The sequence below is a fragment of the Cryptomeria japonica genome, chromosome 2 (assembly GCF_030272615.1).
Source record: "Cryptomeria japonica chromosome 2, Sugi_1.0, whole genome shotgun sequence".
In the NCBI taxonomy this organism is placed as follows: domain Eukaryota; kingdom Viridiplantae; phylum Streptophyta; class Pinopsida; order Cupressales; family Cupressaceae; genus Cryptomeria; species Cryptomeria japonica.
The window spans coordinates 657054107-657073736 of NC_081406.1; the positions used below are offsets into that span (position 1 = coordinate 657054107).

The window sequence follows — 19630 nt, forward strand, 5'->3', positions numbered from 1 at the left end:
TGCCGTACATTTCCATAATTCGCAATACATTTCCTCAGATACAACTCATCTCAATGACACTTTTATTTGAATATAGAAGATTCAAGGTTCAATTCCTTCTTGGTCTGGCGACATCCCGCACCTCCAATGCTGTCCACACGGCACTTGGTGGGATTTCCGCCTCCATCGCCTCTCGTCGAACGTAGGTCTGGATGGCTATCGGAGCAGAATTGAGAATTCTCTCGTTGCGATGTCTTCTCCTGTGTCAAGTTCTGTTCGGGCGTCGTCGGCCTCTGGGTTTACCTCACCAACGAGTAGGCCCATTGTGTCTGTGCGCCATCCACGTCTTCCGTTCCCGAGTACGTCTAGGCAACAGCGCCAAATGTTTGCCCTCTCGAGTAAATAACTTAAAGCACATAGATAAAACACGTAATGCAGAATAATAATGCCATAGATATCAAACGCAATATAAGAGATGTTATTCCATTCATAATTGTCGTTGTCCAAAAGTTACATTCGGAATTATATAAAGATGTCGAGGGGGTGCGAGCGCCAACCGTCGCACCGCAACTGCCACCCCTCGGTTGCCAACTAACCAACAAAGTTACAATTTAATTAACTAGTTTTATTTCCGTGTACAATATTGCCGCCAACAATTCATTGTAAAGAGCCATTTATATAAAGCTCAATTTTCTCATTTGTAAAGGTTAACATAGGAGTAGGTGAATAAGAAGACAAGAAGACAGTAGGAGAAGAGCAGCAATTAGATAGCAATTAGTTGATAGTTAGAGTAGAGTAGGAGGAAAACTTGAAGTTGTTGCAAAGACTCGTTGGAGTAATACTTAATTTCATTGAAGTTATGGTGAATTTGGTGTTATTTCCACTTGTGGCATGGTTTCTTGTCTACTTCTTGTTGGCATGCGCTTTGTGACCATGCGCAACACAAAATAAAGTTTTCCAATGGACACTTTACTCTCTCTTGATCAAAGTTCAATTGTATGTTAAGATTGCAATAAGTTCAAACAATTGAGTCCAAGGTTCCGATTTTGCAATGGACATGACTCAATTGGCTTGATGTGAAATGTTGGTAATCCAAGGGGACTTACATTTGATCATTCTTTCACTTCTTTGTTGTGGCTGGAACTTTATCATCGGATATAACAATTCTGTGATGCTTCTACTTTGAATGAACTGAACTGGAATGAACTGAAATGAAAGGGGAAAGGGTTTAGGAAGACTAAGCTAAATCTAACAACATAGGAGACAATAATTGCTTAAGTAAAATCAACCACACTTTGTTTCACCAACTTTGTACAACTACACAAAGGCAATGCAATCTTCAAAGGTTGTGCAAGAGATACTCATAACACCAATGAACACCATCAGAGAACAATGTTCATCCGATGATCGAAGTTAAACTTTCACATAAAATGGCTCAAACTAACCTTACACTATTGATAACAATCAGCTAGCAACAAAAGGTATGAGCAAAAGATTTCACTATAAACAATATCATCAATCCCATTCATCTAAATGCTTGAAAATAAATTTCTACTCTAAGTGAGGAAGGTGAAACCATACAAGTTTTGAAAAATAACTTAAGTGGACACCATCAGAGAACAATGTTTCACTGTTATTATCTCAATAACTTATTGCAACAATTATGCAAATCTCCTTTCTTTACAAATGAAGGAGTCATCCTCTTATATAGGCATCTAGCCTTGATTACATGCAAACCCTAATTAGGGTTTGTCCTAAAAGATTCTACACACATGATGCAACAAGGTGGGAATAAACATTAATGACCCATCATGTCCATTTATCAATAAATTCTTGTTTGCCAAAAATGACATCCACTGTGCATTAAATGCACGATTATCTACCAAGTTTGCCCAATGTGTAATAAATGCTCCACTATGCAAGAATCACCCATAATGCCATAAATGTTCCATCATGCCAGCATACCTTGAGTTAGCCACCACTTGGTCAAATATTCCAGCCATAAATGTGCCACCATGCCCTCATGCAGTCAAAAGATTCTTGCCATGCAAGTGGGCCTTGTCGTCATAAGAACTTGTATAATTTTCCGAGTTGTGCTTCCTTAACACATAATATTTTGTTTGCATGTTGCCAACTCATTCTTTACAAGAATCTTTCCATTCCAGGCTCACAAAAGATATTTTGGAAGATTTTCCTGCCTTGGATGAATTTTAACAATCTTTTCCACTTCTAAAGGATTCTTGAATGCCTAGAAATTTTGGAAAGAGAAAATCTTTCCAGAGAGATTTTTTATCCAGGAGGAAAAATTTTGTGCACACTTCGTCCTATAGGGAGGTTTTTCCATCAACTAACCACTTCTTCCACACCTAAGGAATTTTATCAACCTGAGTCCTGGAGAGAGAAAATTCTCTCATAGCACCAATTTTCTTCATGCCTTAAAATTCTTCACCTTGGGCGCATTTCTTCCCTGTGGAAGGATTTTTTTTTTTTGAAATTTTGAAACTTTCCCCCCAGATCATGGTTTTTTTATTTTCTCTGTCTTGGAGGAATTCTCGAAAATTGGACTTTTCTTCCTTGATGTCATTTTGGCATCCATTCCTTTCTTGGAGCACATTTTCTCCATGGTGAAGGAATTTTGCTGTGGAAGAAAAATTCCTCCTTAACCTCATTTTGGTGCCCAATGTTTACCTCACTGGGTAAACAGGAAGAATACAGAGATCGAACAGTAATGCACAATGCCAATACAAAAGAAGTACCAGAATAAGCTTGCCATTAATGTCAAAGGATGTTCATATTATAATCTGTCGCCAATATTACATGTCCTCCAACACCCGGAGGTGGTACAATATATGACAGCCGAAGGGGTGCGACACAACCGTCGCAACTCCAACTACCTACCCGTCGGCTAACTAACTGACCACCGTAACTCATTATTATCGACGACAACATAAACATAATATAACAACATAACATAATGATTATTCCCGTCAACATCATCCCCCCCAAGAAAAGAAGTCGACTCCGACGACTTAATACAAAATAGAGATGAACGGCAGGAACTACTGACGCCAGTCGGGCCCGGATCTTATACACTTGCTGCGTCCTCGCCTGAAGACCCTTTTCTGCTACCATCTGATGCTCAAGTGCGGATTTCACCAATATTGCTTCCTTTGCCATCACAGTTCTCCTGGGCCTAACCCAAACTTGTCTGCAAAACACGTTTTTCAATCTCAGCTTCCACCAACTGCTACTCAAATGATTCTGTCTCCCTAGCCAATTTGTCCTCGATAGCCACCCGTGCTGCTCTCTCGGCATCCAACTCCTGGGTACGCTGAACTAAGTCTCACGCGACTATTGCCTCCAACCTGGTGGTCAGCTCCTCTCGAGCCCTCTGTGCATCCACCAAGGCAACCTCACGTCCAGCCGAGACATACTCCGAGTTCCTCAAAGCGTACCAGTCATGCCTGGAGGTGGCCACAATCCGTTGGCACAAATGCTAGGAGCCACCTCAAATCCTCCATCACACTCCCCAAAGGCTAAAAACTGAACTGAATAACTCCCTGGTGTCATACAACTGCGCGGACCTGCAATGCCTTCCCTCAAACTCTGTTTGTTCGCAACCTCCAAATCCGTCTCCCTCTACGGCTTATGGCTTCCCTGCCAATGCTTAGCTGTGGGCTTCTTTCGCACAATACGAACAACCACAACACTTCCTGTGGTCTTTTGTAGCTCAAAATAAACTGGGGGTCTGGGGGCAGCGCCCCCAGCGGGGTCGAGGGGCAGCGCCCCCACCGCCAACACCAATTTACAACCTTCAGAACCCCATGAAAGTCCATGGCGCACATCATTTCTGTGATATTTTATGATGTCAAAACCCTTCTTCTACACTCCAATATTTTCAGTGTCTAGGCTCCAGATGTCAGCAAATCATTTTAAATCTGGCCGTCGTCGTTTCTTTTTTTTTCTTTTTTTTTTTTTTAAGAGCACTATAATGTCCCCGATGGCTACCCGGCCATACAACCTCCCTATACGGTCAACACAGCATTGGCACCTCCGATCATGCGGCTGCTTGGTCTACCTGTGGCGGTCGGCCCGTGCTTTACCCTTCGCATCACGTGGTGGCGTGCTGGTGCGGTGTTCGGCGTCTTCTTCCCTTTACCCCTTGTTGTGCGGTGATGCCGGTGTGCGGGGTTGTTTTGTTCTTCGTCGCGGTGGTGTTGTGTGGCGTCTTTGATGTCTTGGCTTGGTGACCGCCTTCGGTGGCTCCCACCGCACGGTGTGACCACCGCACGATGGTGCCACCGTCGGTGGTTCCACCGCACGGTGGTGCCACCGTCGGTGCTTCCACCGCACGGTGGTTCCACCGCACGGTGGTGCCACCGTCGGTGCTTCCACCGCACGGTGGTTCCACCGTCGGTGATGCCACCGCACGGTGGTGCCACCGTCGGTGCTTCCACCACACGGTGGTGCACCGTCCACCGCACGGTGGTGTCACCTTGTCACCTTGGTCCCACCGTACGGTGGCCATTTTCCCCTTCTTTTTCTTTTTTTCTTTTTTGACCGTACGGTCGCTATCGTACGACCGTGCGATTTTTTTTTTCTCTTTTTTTTTTGGGGGGTAAGTTGTCTAAAGAGTCTTCGGCTCGGGTCCCCTGTCTCTGGGATCGCCCTTCATCCTTCTCGGTTTTCCTCGCCCAAAAGTCTCCTGCTTTTGTCCTGTGCCTCTCAAGTCGCTTGCCCGGCCTCTTAGGTCCCCTTCCATCCTCTTGGGTCCCCCTTCGGGCTCTCAGGTGTCCGTCCGGCCTCTCGGGTCCCCTGCGCGCTTCGCGTGATAGGGTTTCAATTTAAACCTATTGGTGGCAAGTTTATTTTCCATGGCCATCCGAAGACCTGGAGCCACAAATTCTATAGGGACTACAGTCTCCTTCCCGTACATAAGAAGAAGAAGGATAATAAAGATTTTGAAGGCTACGGCCTTCCACACAGGGTTCCAATCGTTGCCGACACTCTTCGGATTATTTACGTCGCCAGGGTTTGGGGCGTCTCCCTTACAATATTCTCTGTATTCTGGAGGATATTGATCTGGCTCCTCTCCTTCGACGCTTAATACGTTACAGGAGGGTGAGAACATCTCATAGTCCTCCTGCTGCCAATGGAACAATCCATTTAGTGAATCTGTGTCATCCTCCGAACAGCAACCTCCGATTTTTAATATGCCTTCGGCATCTGGGTCCATCCCCTCTCTCCCTTCATCTCGTGGGTCATTTTCCCTCTCGGATTCAGATCCCGAGGAAGAGGCAAGTTCCTCGCCCACCAACTGCGTCCGGAGATCAATAGTGAATTTCTTGCCTCCGCTCTCCATCGAGTGTATTTCGTTTCCAGTTGTGGTTTGCTTTCGCTTCCACCAACCATCCTCTTCCAAGTATGGCGTCATACCCTTTCTGTTTCAATGGAATGACCACGAAGTCGAGTACAAAAGGTTGTGCACCCACGGTGACTTGCTGTGCCATCAACATGCCGAGGGGTTTAATCCCGTGCTGGTCTGCACCTAGCAGATTAAACGTAGGTGGCCACAGAGTGGGCTTTCCTAGCTTTTTCCATGTGTCCTCCGGAAGGACATTTACTCCGGAACCGCCGTCTACTATAGTATCCGTCAGGATGGTGCCCAGGATGCCCATCTCCACCACAGCTGGGTGTCGGCCATTGTTGACAGTAAGTACAACTGGATTTGTTGCCGAGCTTCCTAGTATGGGAGCGTCCATGTCTCTCGGTTTGGGTTTATCAACCTTCGTGCCCAACAGCACTGTCCCCAATTGCGGTATGGTGTGTAGGAGGTCTTCCAGTTTCACAGGTACCTCCATTTGGAGCATCTGCCGTACAATGTTCCTCTCCGCGTCTGTGCAGTAGGGTCCAGATGAGTCGTGTGTCTCTCCTCGTCGGGCTTTCATGGCCCTTTCTATTTCCTCCCTTGCCTCCGTCATTCTCTGCTTCTCCGTGCGGGGATGGGGGTATCGGGCTTCCTTTGCTTGCCCTCAGGTAAGAGCAAGGATGGCTTCTTTACCCCGTGTGTTGCCTTCGATATCAATCAGATTGGCCCCTACGCCAGACTTCGGACAATCGGCATCTTCATGGTCACCGGGGCCACACCACCGACATAGCTTTTGAGCGGTGTCATTGTTATTACACTCTCGTGCGTAATGACCCCATTGATTGCAAGCCCTACATTGAATCATCGGGCGTCCCTTCGCATCGTATTGGACCCTGTTTCTGGTGGAATTATTATTATTCCCCTGTCCACCTTGTCGGTTTCCTCGGTAGCCTCCGGAAGATGCATTATTGTTTGAATCCGATGTGGAGGGCTGCTCATGTGCAAAGAGCACTTGCTGGTTACGTGCCTTCAGATTGTATGGGCATTCCTTCGTAGAATGTCCCATGATCTGGCAGATGTCACAGAATGCCTTCTTGGGACAGACACCCTTTGTGTGGCCGCTCTCCTTACAATCCGTGCACCACAGTTCATCATCCTTGCTTGTGGTCCCCTTCATTGTCTTAAACTCTTTTAACATCCGTTCCATATCCTTCTGAAGGGTCATGACTTTCTTCTTCGGCTTCTCATCACTGCTACTCTCTTCTTCCGACGTATCATCTTCAGAGGATGACGAAGATCTATTCTTCTTCTTTTTGGCCGTCTTATTTTCACTTTCCAAGTCCATGGCCCGATTGTATGCATCATCGTAGGATGTCGGAGGCACAATTTTCATCTTTCATCGTAGCTTAGGGTTCAGACCCTCGACAAACCACCGCTTCTTTAAGCCATCAGCCGGTTGGCTTTCCATCTTTCCGACTAATTCCTTTAGCCGGCGGCCATATGCCCGTACGGTCTCCTTCTTTCCTTGCTTTGTTCCATAGATTTCGGAGACTATCTCATTATCATCTCGGAGAAGCCGAAATTCCTTCTCGAATGCTTTCTTCAATTCATCCCACGTAGTTACCCCGGTTTTATCCAAGTCTAAATACCAATCAATAGCCACTCCTCTCAGTGTGGCGGGGAACTGCTTCATCCATTCATCCTGGTCAGTCACCCCGTTGGCTGTCCAGATGGTTTCGCAGGTACGGCAATGCCGTGCGGGATCATCTTTGCTATCCCCGTTGAATTTGGGCAACTTCTGTTTGGTCGCCATTGATGGAAGTCGTCCACTTGGAGGCGGTTGTGGCCGTGTCTGTCCTCCGGCGCTGCTCCCTCTGATGCCGCTGATGTCTCTTGTGGTGGTGACCAAAGGTACGGTGTTCTGCCTTGTACCTACCGTGCGGTTAGCTTCCCCTTCGCCGTCACCCGTGCCCGGCTCCCTTCGGTGATCCTCCCTTTGTGGCGTGAGAGCGACTACCGTGCGGTTAGCTTCCCCTTCGCCGTCACCCGTGCCCGGCTCCCTTCGGTGATCCTCCCTTTGTGGCGTGAGAGATAAGTTTTTGAACCGATCTCGAGTCTCTTCAACTAGTTCTCTCCGTAACCTAGTTTCCTCCATAAACTCTTCGATGCTTCTCGCTCTACAGTAGTCTGGCGACGCGTAGAAATTCCCCTCGGCTTCTGCACCTTCCGTGACACCTCCTTGGTTCCCTTCGGGCAACCCTTCGGCAGGTCGTCCTTCGGCAAGTTGCCTCAGCCTCCGTCTACGTTCTACACGTTGTTCCAGAATCAAAGCCTTCTGCGCAGCCTCCCACTCGTCGGTTTCTAATTTCTTATTTCTGTCTTTATTCAATAAATTGGGCATTAATTGTGGTACAATTTCATGTTTCACAACACATAAACCAAAACACAACAGTCTTTATTAATTCATTCTTTTGTATACAATCAACATAATTCTTCGCTTCCAACAGTGTTCTTTATTTCTCTCCCTTCACAATTTAAGGATTATTTGTCCTTCGTCGGTCCTCTCTACGTCCGTCATCCTGGCGCTCATGAAATTCTCGTAAGATGTGTTGTCGTCGGTTCTCACGGTAGGTGTCTTCTCTGCAGTTTTGAAGAGCCAAAAATGCTTGAGCCAAAAGGTTAGGCAAATTGCTCATCAACCGATTCACCGCCGGGCTTACACCAAGCGTGCTCCACATAGCATCCTCTGGAACAGCCTCAATGGTGGCTTCCCTCCGTACGTGTGTTTCGATGGCCGCCTGAAGGATGCAAGAGAAATCTTTTGTGAGTGCTCGTTCTCCTTCGAACAGTTCTTGGTGATCTTCGTCAGGGTTACTGCTCGTCCCCTCGGGCAATGGTTGTCCCGTTATCCCTGTGCCATGTAGTATATTCCCGTCCCTCTCGAAATAATTTCGGCAACGGCGCCAAATGTTTACCTCACTAGGTAAACAGGAAGAATACAGAGATCGAACAGTAATGCACAATGCCAATACAAAAGAAGTACCAGAATAAGCTTGCCATTAATGTCAAAGGATGTTCATATTATAATCTGTCGCCAATATTACATGTCCTCCAACACCCGGAGGTGGTACAATATATGACAGCCGAAGGGGTGCGACACAACCGTCGCAACTCCAACTACCTACCCGTCGGCTAACTAACTGACCGCCGTAACTCATTATTACCGACGACAACATAAACATAATATAACAACATAACATAATGATTATTCCCGTCAACACCCAATCTTGACCTTGATTCTACTTTACCCCTGGGGATGGAATTTCTTCAATCCTTAGCCAAATTTCACATTTTCCAAGAATTTTGTCCTAAAGGAAGGAATTTCCAACATTTAGTCAATTTTTCACTTTCCCAAGAATTATGTCCTGAAGGAAGGAATTTCCAACACTTAGTCAATTTTTTACCTTTTCCAAGAATTTCGTCCTGAAGGAAGCAATTTCCAACACAGTCAATTTTTCACCTTTTCCAAGAATTTTGTCCTAAAGGAAGGAATTTCCAACACTTTGTCAATTTTTCACCTTTTTCCAAGAATTTTGTCCTGAAGAGAGGAATTTCCAACACTTAGTCAATTTTTCACCTATTCCAAGAATTATGTCCTGAAGAAGGAATCTCCAACACTTAGTCAATTTTTCACTTTCCTAGAATTTCTTCATCTTGGGTGTAATTTTCTCCTTGGCAAGAAATTTTTTGATCAATTCATCACCTTTCCTATTTTTTAGGAATTTTTTCCATTTTGAGCTTCGAAATTCAAGAGAGAAAATGCTTTCTCCTTGATCAATTTTTACCTTTGCCTTGAAAATTCTTCATGAATTTTTTGTTCCTTGAGCGAATTTTCTTCCTAAGGAATTTTGAATTCTTGACTTAATTTCCATGTCCCTCTTTCAATGCCAATTTCATCACGTGGAGGAATTCATCACCAAGAAGGAAATTCCTTCCTAACCCCTGCATAGCACTCCTTTCCTAAACTGGGCGCTGATTTGACCCTGCATAGGGTTTTGCCCTTGGAGGAAAATTCCTCCATACCCCGTGTTTGGCGCCATGCATCCTTACCTGGGCACTGAATTGACCATATGGAGGATTTTGTTACTTGGAGGAAAAATCCACCATCACAACGGCCCTAGTTGCAATGTCTCTATTTTACTTGAGAATGTCGTACCTCACAACCACTCTTGTAACTAAGTCCAAGTTTATTAATCATTTTGCAACATCCTATCAAGTCATCCTAACCTTGTCGATCAATGTTACAAATGATTAAGGCCCTTGAAGACTTCGCAAGGACAATCCCTAAAAGAATCTGAAGTGCACAACATTGTTGAACCGTGAATCTTTCAAAAGAGTCATGCACCACCATGATTCACATCTAGGAATTCTTTGAGTCTAAATAGTTTTTTTTTGTTTTTCCAACTTCTTGGAACTTTGGACCTTCTTTAGGTTACATGTGATGTTATTATCCTTCCACTTGGTTTTTAGAACTGCCTATAAATGGCCCCAAATCTTATTTTAACCACATATTGACTTTATCACACTAGCATTTTTCAGAAGGGCATTTTTGTACACAATCACCTACAACCACCACTGCAGTTATTTGCTACATGACAATATTGGTAGGGCTTCATTAGATCACTATCAGCCATCACGATTACACCTTCTTTCTCTTATATATAGCACCCGTAGTCTTTCATTTGCATGCTCCAATTCCACTCTTGAAAGATATTGGGGTGGCCTATAGGTCATCTCTAGTTCTGCATTAGAGCTACCTTGGCAGCCTCATGTCTTTACTCTTCCACCATTTTTTTCCACTGCTCAACTATTTTGAATAGGGTTTGGTGAAAGAGTGACTGTTCATCCACACACATATCACAGCCATCTTCCTAACTCCATCCATCACATGACCATCAGACTCCAAGATATGGGTAAGTGACCTAACATACCTCAGGATTTTTGAGGGTTGTTTTACAGTCTTCCAAGAGTTTAGCAGATTTTTTCTAATTCAATTTTGCATCATTGGGGCTTGATCATCGACTCTCTCAATTAGATTTGCATCTATCGTTTCATTGAGTTCTAATTAATCAAATTCATTGTATGAGAATTTAAGATTTGGAAAATATAATTTTTCATTCTCTAATCCTAAGTTATTTTTCCTCACAAACAAGAAAAGTAATCAGCTAATTTGCATTCTAGGTTAGATTAAGCTATTTTTTTAAAACATTTTTTATTTTTTATAAACAAAAAAATGCTAATTAAAATCAAGAATAATGAAACCTTAAGTCTTCTAGAATGCAAATTACTAATTAGCTGATTACTTTTATTGTGACAAGATTAAACTAAGATTAAGATTAATTAAGGAGGATGTGATAATGCCATACCAAGTAGTCCAGCAATTAAGAAAACATAGACAGCCCAAGTTCCTAAAATTTAGTATTGAAACTATAGCAAAATGATTAAGTTATATAGTGGGGCTACAAGACTTCATGCATTGGTCCAGTAGCATTAGCGAAGGAAAAGAGCTATTGCAAGTGCATTGATTAGGAAGTTAAACATATGCACTTACTACGAGCTGTCACAAGAACCACAAGGTACCAAATACTTCTCAAAAGTTGATTTGCATCCACTATACAATCAGATATGAGCAAGAGTAAAGGAGTTATAAGGAATTTATCCACAACAATACATGAAATTAACCATTTGTAGATGCCTTTTAGATTCACCAGCATCCCAGCTACCTTCCAGGAAACGATTCTTCCACGTCCATGTAAATTTGTAACTGTAGTATTTGATAAATCATAAAATACTTGGTTAAAGCTAAGATATGTGGCACATTTAAGACATTACCCTGGAGGCTTTGAAGACTTATCAGCCATTTACAAAAATCCATGTGCATTATTTTGTAACAAAGCTGAAGTATTTATGGCACATAGTCTCAAGGGTGTGAAAGTGGAGCCCAAAAAATTAACACATAATTCTTGAGTGGTCAACACTGAAGAATATTGGTATGAAAGAGATTTAAGTCCTATGCAGTTGTTAAATGCAATTTGTGAAAGGATTTGCAGATTTTGTTTCTTCACTGATAAATTTGTCAACGAAAAATATTTTGAATAGAAAGAAAAGAAAAAGGAGTTTTTTAAGTTAAAAAGGGTAAAAATAACCTCATTATCGATCATATCAGGATACTGACACAAAAGCAAGACATGCAAGGTTAGCAATCAAACTCAACAGATCTAGGACAGAAGAAGATCATCACCAAACCACATTTGGAAGAACAAGAATGCCTTGACATTAATTGCCAATTCCACTGTTAATTTGGCTCATTAATTCAGAACTCCAACCCAACTTGTTTTTTCTAGAATGCCCAAAAATTTCCATTTACAATAGCACATTGATCTATTTAAGTTTCCAAACCAAGGTTCGCAGTAATATCCCAACAGGCTACTGCAAATGAGGACTTGATTAGTCCCACAAGTTTCTTCTTACTAAGAAATAAATCATATCACCATATCAAAGATCCACAAACAACCTCAGCTGAGCCTTAATAATTATAAACCTCAAAAGTTATTTTGACTGAGAATTTAACCAGATCTTATCCCCACAAGTTATGTCAACTGAGTATTCAACCATATCTCATCCCCGGAAGTTACCTCAACTGAGGATTTAGAAAAACAAGTGTAGCAATATTTATGGTAGAAAAGCAGCATTTAAGATAGTCAACTAGAATTATGTTCAGACAAAGAATTCTTCTCTTGGCCAAACATATACAGTGGTCGACATGGCATTCAACTTCGAATAAAATAAAATACATAAATCAACAAAAATAAATGGCACCAATTCTTTGGTCAACCTTCCTACATTAGCGATAGATCAAACAAGTAGAACACTACACTGTTCACACCAATGACAATTAAGCATTTAAGACATTTAACTATCACTATTTCAATAAACATAGCAATTTATACAGAAATTAAAATTGGAAATTAATCTTTTGTCAAAGCAAGTACAATAATCAAACGATATTAAGTTCCTAAATAAATTGAGTACAGTTATCAACCTGGGGCAGTGGTCAAGTTACCTCTTAAAAGAGGTCAAATATGTGTACCTTGTTTAATAGTCAAAAGCACACAGTTCTAATCCTAAGTTACCGGTACTTCACATTTTCCCCACAAATCCGGATGCGGTGCGTATCGGATTCGGATTCGCCCTGGAATCCCTGTGGATTCGGACAGGGTACCGATTTTTTCCTCCTGAAACGTATCCGATATTTGACTCACGAATCCCGACGCATCCGGTGTAGACGTGGCAATTCCATACGGTTTTTTTGATGAATCCGCATCATTCGCAAATTTCGAGGGTTTTTTTCACGGGTCGAATATGTCGTTTAACATTTAAAACCCTAAAGCAAAGGCAAAAATAAAAAATCGTGAAACCATTCCACGCCACGCATGGTGAAAAAGGAAAACCGAAAAATCGCGAAACCATTAACAAGCGACGGCATAGGGGTTTGAGGAGGCGCGACGGCACAGAGGTGAGAGGAGGCACGCAGACACAGAGGAGGCGCGCGACGATAGCGGGAGGCGCCACGGCAGGAGGGCTTCGGCATCCTCCATTTTTTCCCACAAGTTTGATATTAATTTTTTTATTATAGTTTGCTATAGTTTGTTAAATTTTATTATAGTTAAAAAAATTTATTAGTTTGTTAAATTTTAATATTTATTATAGTTTGTTAACTTTGTTTAATAGTTTGCTAATTAAATTGTTTGTTAAATGAAAACAAACAATCTAATAGAAATATAATTTTTCATTAGATTGTTTGTTTTCATTTAACAAACAATTTACAAACTATTAAATAAAGTTAAACTATAATAATTTTTTTTTAAAACTACTCATATTTAAAATAATAATAATTTAATAATAGGTATATTTTTTAAAAACCTAATAACTTTCATAATTATAATAATTTCACTTTTATTTTAAATAAATTATTAAATTTAATTTTATATATTTAACATTTATAATCTATTGTTTAATATTAAATATTAATAATTTTTTTTTTAATTTGTTGTAGAAATCATAATGGCAACGACTACTAGCTCTACTCCTCAAAGCTCTACTCCTCAACAGACTTTCAAAACTGACCCAAATTCACCTTTATGGAAATATGTCAAAATAATAGACCAAGTAAAAGGTGGTGGAACATTTTTATGGATATGCAACTTCTGTAGTGTGAAAAAAACTAGCTGCTACAGTCGTGTCAAAGCCCATTTTTGTGCCATTCCCCAACAAGGAATCAAACCATGTCTAGGAAAGGATGGAAATGGGATGTCACCTCAAGAAATAGCAGGATATATTAGAGAGCAAGAGGAAGCAGATGCAAGAGTTGGTCGTGCCTCAAACCATCCTTTGTTGATAGGAAGAGGAAGTAGATCAAAGAGGCCCCCTACTTCTCCATCTTATAGCGATTTTCCTGATATCGTGGTAGAGAGCCACCCATTCTTGGACCCAATTAGTGAAGAACCTGTTATTGTGAAGAGAAGTAGGGGACTATTAGAGAGAGCATTTAAGAATGATGTTAGAGAGATTGCAAATCAATCCGTTGGAAGATGTCTATATGCAAACAGTTTGTCATTTAATGTGGTACGATCACCATATTGGCAGGATATGTTGAGAAAGGTAAATGAGGCTCCACAAGGGTACACAGGGCCAGGTTATGAGAAGGTGCATAGCACCTTACTAGCAAAGGAGGTAAAAAACATAGACAATGCATTGGCTCCCATTAAAAATTCATGGAAACAAACAAGGGTGTCCATCATTTCAGATGGATGGAAGGATACCAAAAATCGGCCATTAATTAATGTAATTGCAGTGTACCCTAAAGGGGCAATGTTTCTGAAAGTTGTGGATTGTGAGGGACAGGTGAAGGATGCACAATTTATTGCTAACATCCTTATACAATGCATTCAGGATGTGGGACCTCAAAATGTGTCCAAGTAATAACGGACAATGCAAAGAATTGTAGAGCTACAGGTATGTTGATTGAGACACAATTTGAACACATATTTTGGACACCTTGTGCTGTCCACTCTCTCAACCTCATGCTACAAAAGATAGGCAGGAAAATACATTGGATCAAACAAATTTATGTTGAGGCTGAAGAGATCCAAATGTTCATCACAAACCATAACATGTCACAGGCCATTTTCAGATCATTTTCACAGTTGGAGTTGCTAAAGGTAATTGAAACACTTCAATTTTTAAAATCTACATTTCACTTTGATGGTTACTTAATTTTTATTTTTTTATCATGTCTTCTTTGTATTCTAATTTTTATTTTTAATTTTTTAATAGGTTGCCGAGACTCGATTTGCATCCAACACAATCGTCTTGAGGCAACTTGTGAAGGTGAGACAGCCACTTGCTAGCATGGTAATTAGTCAAAGTTGGTCCCTATGGAGGCAATCCAATACTGAAAGGGCAGCAAATGTAAAGCGCATGATCCTAGATGACACTTGGTGGGATCGAGTGGAATATCTTTTGAGTTTCACTGAGCCCATCATGAGTATGATCCGTTATACTGATATGGATCACCCATGTTTGGGAGAGGTATATGATGGCATTGACTCCATGATTGAGAAAATGAAAGCCATCATCAATGCAAAAGAGCAAGATCCCGAAGAAACTTTCTTCAAAGAGGTTCAATCAATTTGTGTTGAGCGGTGGAACAAAATGACCACCCCACTACATCTTCTTGCATTTGCATTGACTCCCAAATTTTATAGTGATGAAATGCTTGCTAAGCCATCAAGGGTACCACCATATAGAGATTCAGAAGTCAGTGAAGGGTGTAGGACAGCACTTACTAAACTCTTCCCAGATTCTGAAATGGAGGATTTAATGACAAGTGAGTTTGCTGATTTTGTAGCCTCCAATGGTCAAAGTGTTTCCGCTCTCCGTGACAAGTATAAAAAGGATTCTCATGCTTGGTGGTACCTCAATGGCCATACATCACCAAACCTTCAAACTCTTGCAATCAAAGTTTTATCGCAAGTAAGTTTCTTAATTTTTATTGCTCTCTAAATTTAGATTTTTTACTATTTTATAATTGTCACCCTCTCACTTTGTGTCAATTATTCAATAGGTTGCTAGTTCCTCTTCATCTGAGTGAAATTGGAGCACATACTCCTTTATCCACTCAGTGAAACACAACCGACTGGCAGCAAGTAAGGCGGAAGAGCTCATTTATGTGCATTCAAACTTGCACCTTCTTACTCATAAACAAAATGAGTATAAGGATGGGAGCACAAAGTTTTGGGATGTAGATCCAGAGCGAACTGATTTGGATTTTTCAGCTGCCACACAATCTTTACTTTCTGGGGAGTCTGATAGCCAATGTGCTGCTAGTGCAAGTGGCAGTGAGGCTGCATGTGGTTCCAGTACTCTACCTACATCATCTAATGTCAATGATGATGTTGATCTTGATCTTCCTAGTGACCCATATGATGCTATTGCTGATTATTAGTTGTGTTATTTTATTGTTGAACGGTTGAGCCAGTGAACAATGAATTCGATATCTATCATAACATTCAAAGTTTGACAAATGGATATTTCATATTAGATTAGACTTATAGTAAATTTGTAATTTTGTTATAGACTTATAGACTTATAGTTATATCAATATGAATCATATATGATAGTTCCAAGTTTTGTTTAGCATATGGATGATATGTGGGATTCTAAATTTAATTTTTGTTTCTACTTATTAGACTGTATATATGTATATATTTATGTTTTTTACATTTTTTTGTACGGACGTACCCATACGTACCCAGCCCCCCCCTAAAAAAATTGTCGTACCAGCGTACCATACCCACGTACCCGTACCTGTGCCCGTACCCGTACCGGCAACTTAGTTCTAATCAATTAAATGCAAATGACTAATGACGAGTGGCAATTTAACAACATAAACTCGTCACTATTCTCTATATTTAACCATCTTTATCCCGCTAATGAATATATGTTTGCTAGCCACATGATGATTAAATGTCCTTATATGGAAACTATGTTTGAAAGGTAAAAAGGGCCTTATTTTTTCGAGTCCAAGCTTATTAACCACTTTTTCCACTCATATAATGACATGGACAAAGTATCATAGTCAATATATTCTTTTTCAATCTAATTTGACCACGGTTGATCCCAATGATTTCTTCATCTGACTGATTAATTTGTCTTGATCTTCAAATTTCCATTGAGTTCTCAAGGAATATGTGGATCAACGATGTTCAGTATGGTTTATTGTACTGAACTCTTAACATTTTATGGTTTTTCAAAAGTCATGTTTTCTGTTGCAAGGGAAAATTCAGATTGGTTCTCCCGTTTTCCCATAGATTTCACTTGAGACTATTTTTCCAGATTTCTGCTCTCTTTAGAACAAGTAGCAATTCTGTTATTTACAACCACAACTTAGGGTCATTATACAGATGTAATTCCATGAGATTTAAACTACATTTGAGTTGCTTGTGGCCTATTTTACTGATCAAACCTACTCTGGCATTCATGGAGTATACAATGTCAACAATAAATCAGTAATCACTTATATAAAATTTGATATTATTGATCAATAACAGAGATTGCGCACCATTTAATCAACTCAAAGAACTATCCACGACATTCTTTTGCTGTCTTGTATCTGTATTACGCCCCTGTTTAAGACTAAATAAAGAGCAGCAATGTGCAACAATCAAAAAAAGACAGCCGGTGGCTTTTGAAACTCAAATACATGCATTAATTTCTGCACAAACAGTGGTGACCAGATCAAAAACCATTATACAAGACTACAATATCTTTAATTTACCATCAAATTTTAGGAGCAGCTTTCCATATATCTATTTACTTTAAGGCCCACTCTGATTCTATGAAAGACATCCGGAGAGGTTGTTAGAATGAAGGGAGCAACTTGAGTTCCTCATTTGAATAGGATTTCTTTTCATTTCATCGTACTTGGTTGATAGAGTTGCAAACTAATATATTTGCTAAGGAATACACTAATTTAGGCTACCAAAAAAGGTTGTTCTAATGGACGTTGACTGACATATGCTAATGAGAACAGTATAAAGTTCAAACAAAACAAAATTAGGATACCAAAAAAGGTTGGTTCAAAGTTCAAACAAAATTAAAGTAATTTGTGATGTGGCCGATTGAATTTGGACGCTAAACAAATAAGTCAATTGAAATGCTCTGTACGAACCAAATTTTGACGTGAATTTTATGATAATAAAATGCTATGTAGCATCCAAATTTGCAATCATGATGGGAAAGTAAAATGAAAATAAATAAATATAAAGGATGGCATTCCGCCTATGTGTTATAAGAGTATACGTAATCAAGGTCTGTTATAACAATTGGTCTTTACTAACTAAGTGGAAAGATGTTAACATTGATTTCGTTATTGAATTATCCATATCTGATAGGGAAAACAAAAACTCTATGTTGGTGTTGATGTTAGCTAATTTTTCCGTCTCTACCCACAAAAAAAAGAAGTGGCCGACTTAAACTATGAGTAAGGAGAGCATACCTGACTGCAAGATTCGTAATATAAACAACTGATGGAGTACTATCTTTGAAGAGATTAACTGTACTTAATTCTTCAGTCTGCAGTTTTCTGGGCGAGGCTACCACATAGGCATCGGCATCATCTATATTAAATGTTGCCACAGAAAATACTAATGCAAGAGAAATGCACCACACCCAAATATTCCCTAGAGTATTATTCTCCTCTGGGTAATTGAATAATTTCTGAACAATAGAGAAGTATTTCTCTACCAATAAGGCTCGCATATTTGGTGACAGGATAAATTTGGTAACAGATTGACTCTGATTGGATGCCAATCTGCTATTTAAGAGAGCAGTTGGAGCGGTCATGGCGGAAATGGGTCTGATGGAAATTTGATTATTAACAGGAATTTGGCATTGAGAGTGCTGAAAAAACTTGGAGGGAAATTGAAAGTGGGCAACCACAGCCATTCGTATTTGGAGGAATTGGCTTGTACCCACTATACAATTAAAAGCATAGCAGACTGCGTTTTCAATTGATACAGGTATTAATTCTATGCGAGGCCTTCAAGACGTGTATAATAGTCGCAGGCATTATTGGCTCTCCTTGTGGGGTTGAAAATGAAACGAAGATCCCTCCACATTTGTCCCTTTACGTGGATGCATGAATGATTGAATAGGTACTGAGAGAATTGGTACAAAGATACCAAGCGTCAGGAGGGCCATCGTAGATTGTGTCACGCAACTTATATCATAGGAAGATTATGTTGGGCAACTTAACGATATCTTAGGGCAGGAGACCGTGCATCTTAATTCTGAGTTCCGAGGGGAACCTGCATGGCTTTCTTCTAAGAATTCAATTTGAAGTGGGCCACGTAGGTTCTTACAGCACACATTAAAAATATATTTAATTAGGTAATTTAGGATGATTTTTTCGTAAATTAGACAATTAGTATTGTCTTTTTTTTTCTCAAAAGTGGTGATGTCAACAATTTGGCAAATTATCGTACTATAATGATCAATCTATTTTAAGTAATCTCTTCAACAATATGGTGGAATACAAGATCAGTCTTTGGACTAAAAGAAAAGGAAAAAGGGCAAAAGGTTAAGCTGGTTTTAGGGTGAGGTACTCTATTATTGATCATTGCATCATTCAAGCATTTGATAAAAAAGGTTTGGGAAAAGTAGGGAGAAGAGGTTTTTTGTTGTTTCATTGATTTCAAAAAGTCTTTTGACATGATTCTTAGAAGTAAACTCTGGCACAGAGTGGAAGAGTTGGGAGTTCCAAAACACTATAGGTAGCAATCCATAAGTTGTATGAGAAAATTCAAGCCAAAATTAGAATTAAGGATGGCATTTCTAAGAGTTTTGGGAGTGACATCAAAGTCAAACAAGGTTGTTTATTGTCCCCCACTTTGTTTTGGCTCTATATCGACAAGTTAAAGGATTGGACTGACAAGTCAAGTGGCGAGGTTGTGCATTTGGCCACATTTGACCATCTTTGTGATAAAGTTAAGGTTATATGTCGATGATCTCACTCTATTGGCTAAAATAGCAAAGCATCTTCAAGAACACCTAAGAGCTCTAGAATATTTTTGTCAAGAGGTGAGAATGCAAATGAACATCGGAAAAACCAATGTCATGATCTTTACTTTGAGAGAATAAAAGAAGTGCGAGTAACGTTGA

At 40.4% G+C, this 19630-nt stretch overlaps 1 protein-coding gene across 1 annotated transcript in view; it reads right to left on the reverse strand.

The window, feature by feature from the left end:
• Window positions 1–18741, reverse strand: part of LOC131034074 (protease Do-like 1, chloroplastic) — a 103535-nt gene extending 84794 nt beyond the window's left edge. Inside the window, exon 1 of the mRNA XM_057965426.2 lies at window positions 17967–18741. Within this exon, the coding sequence (XP_057821409.1) occupies window positions 17967–18415 (449 nt within the window). The 5' untranslated portion in view covers window positions 18416–18741. The remainder of the gene's footprint in view (window positions 1–17966) is intronic.
• Window positions 18742–19630: the final 889 nt, after the last annotated feature.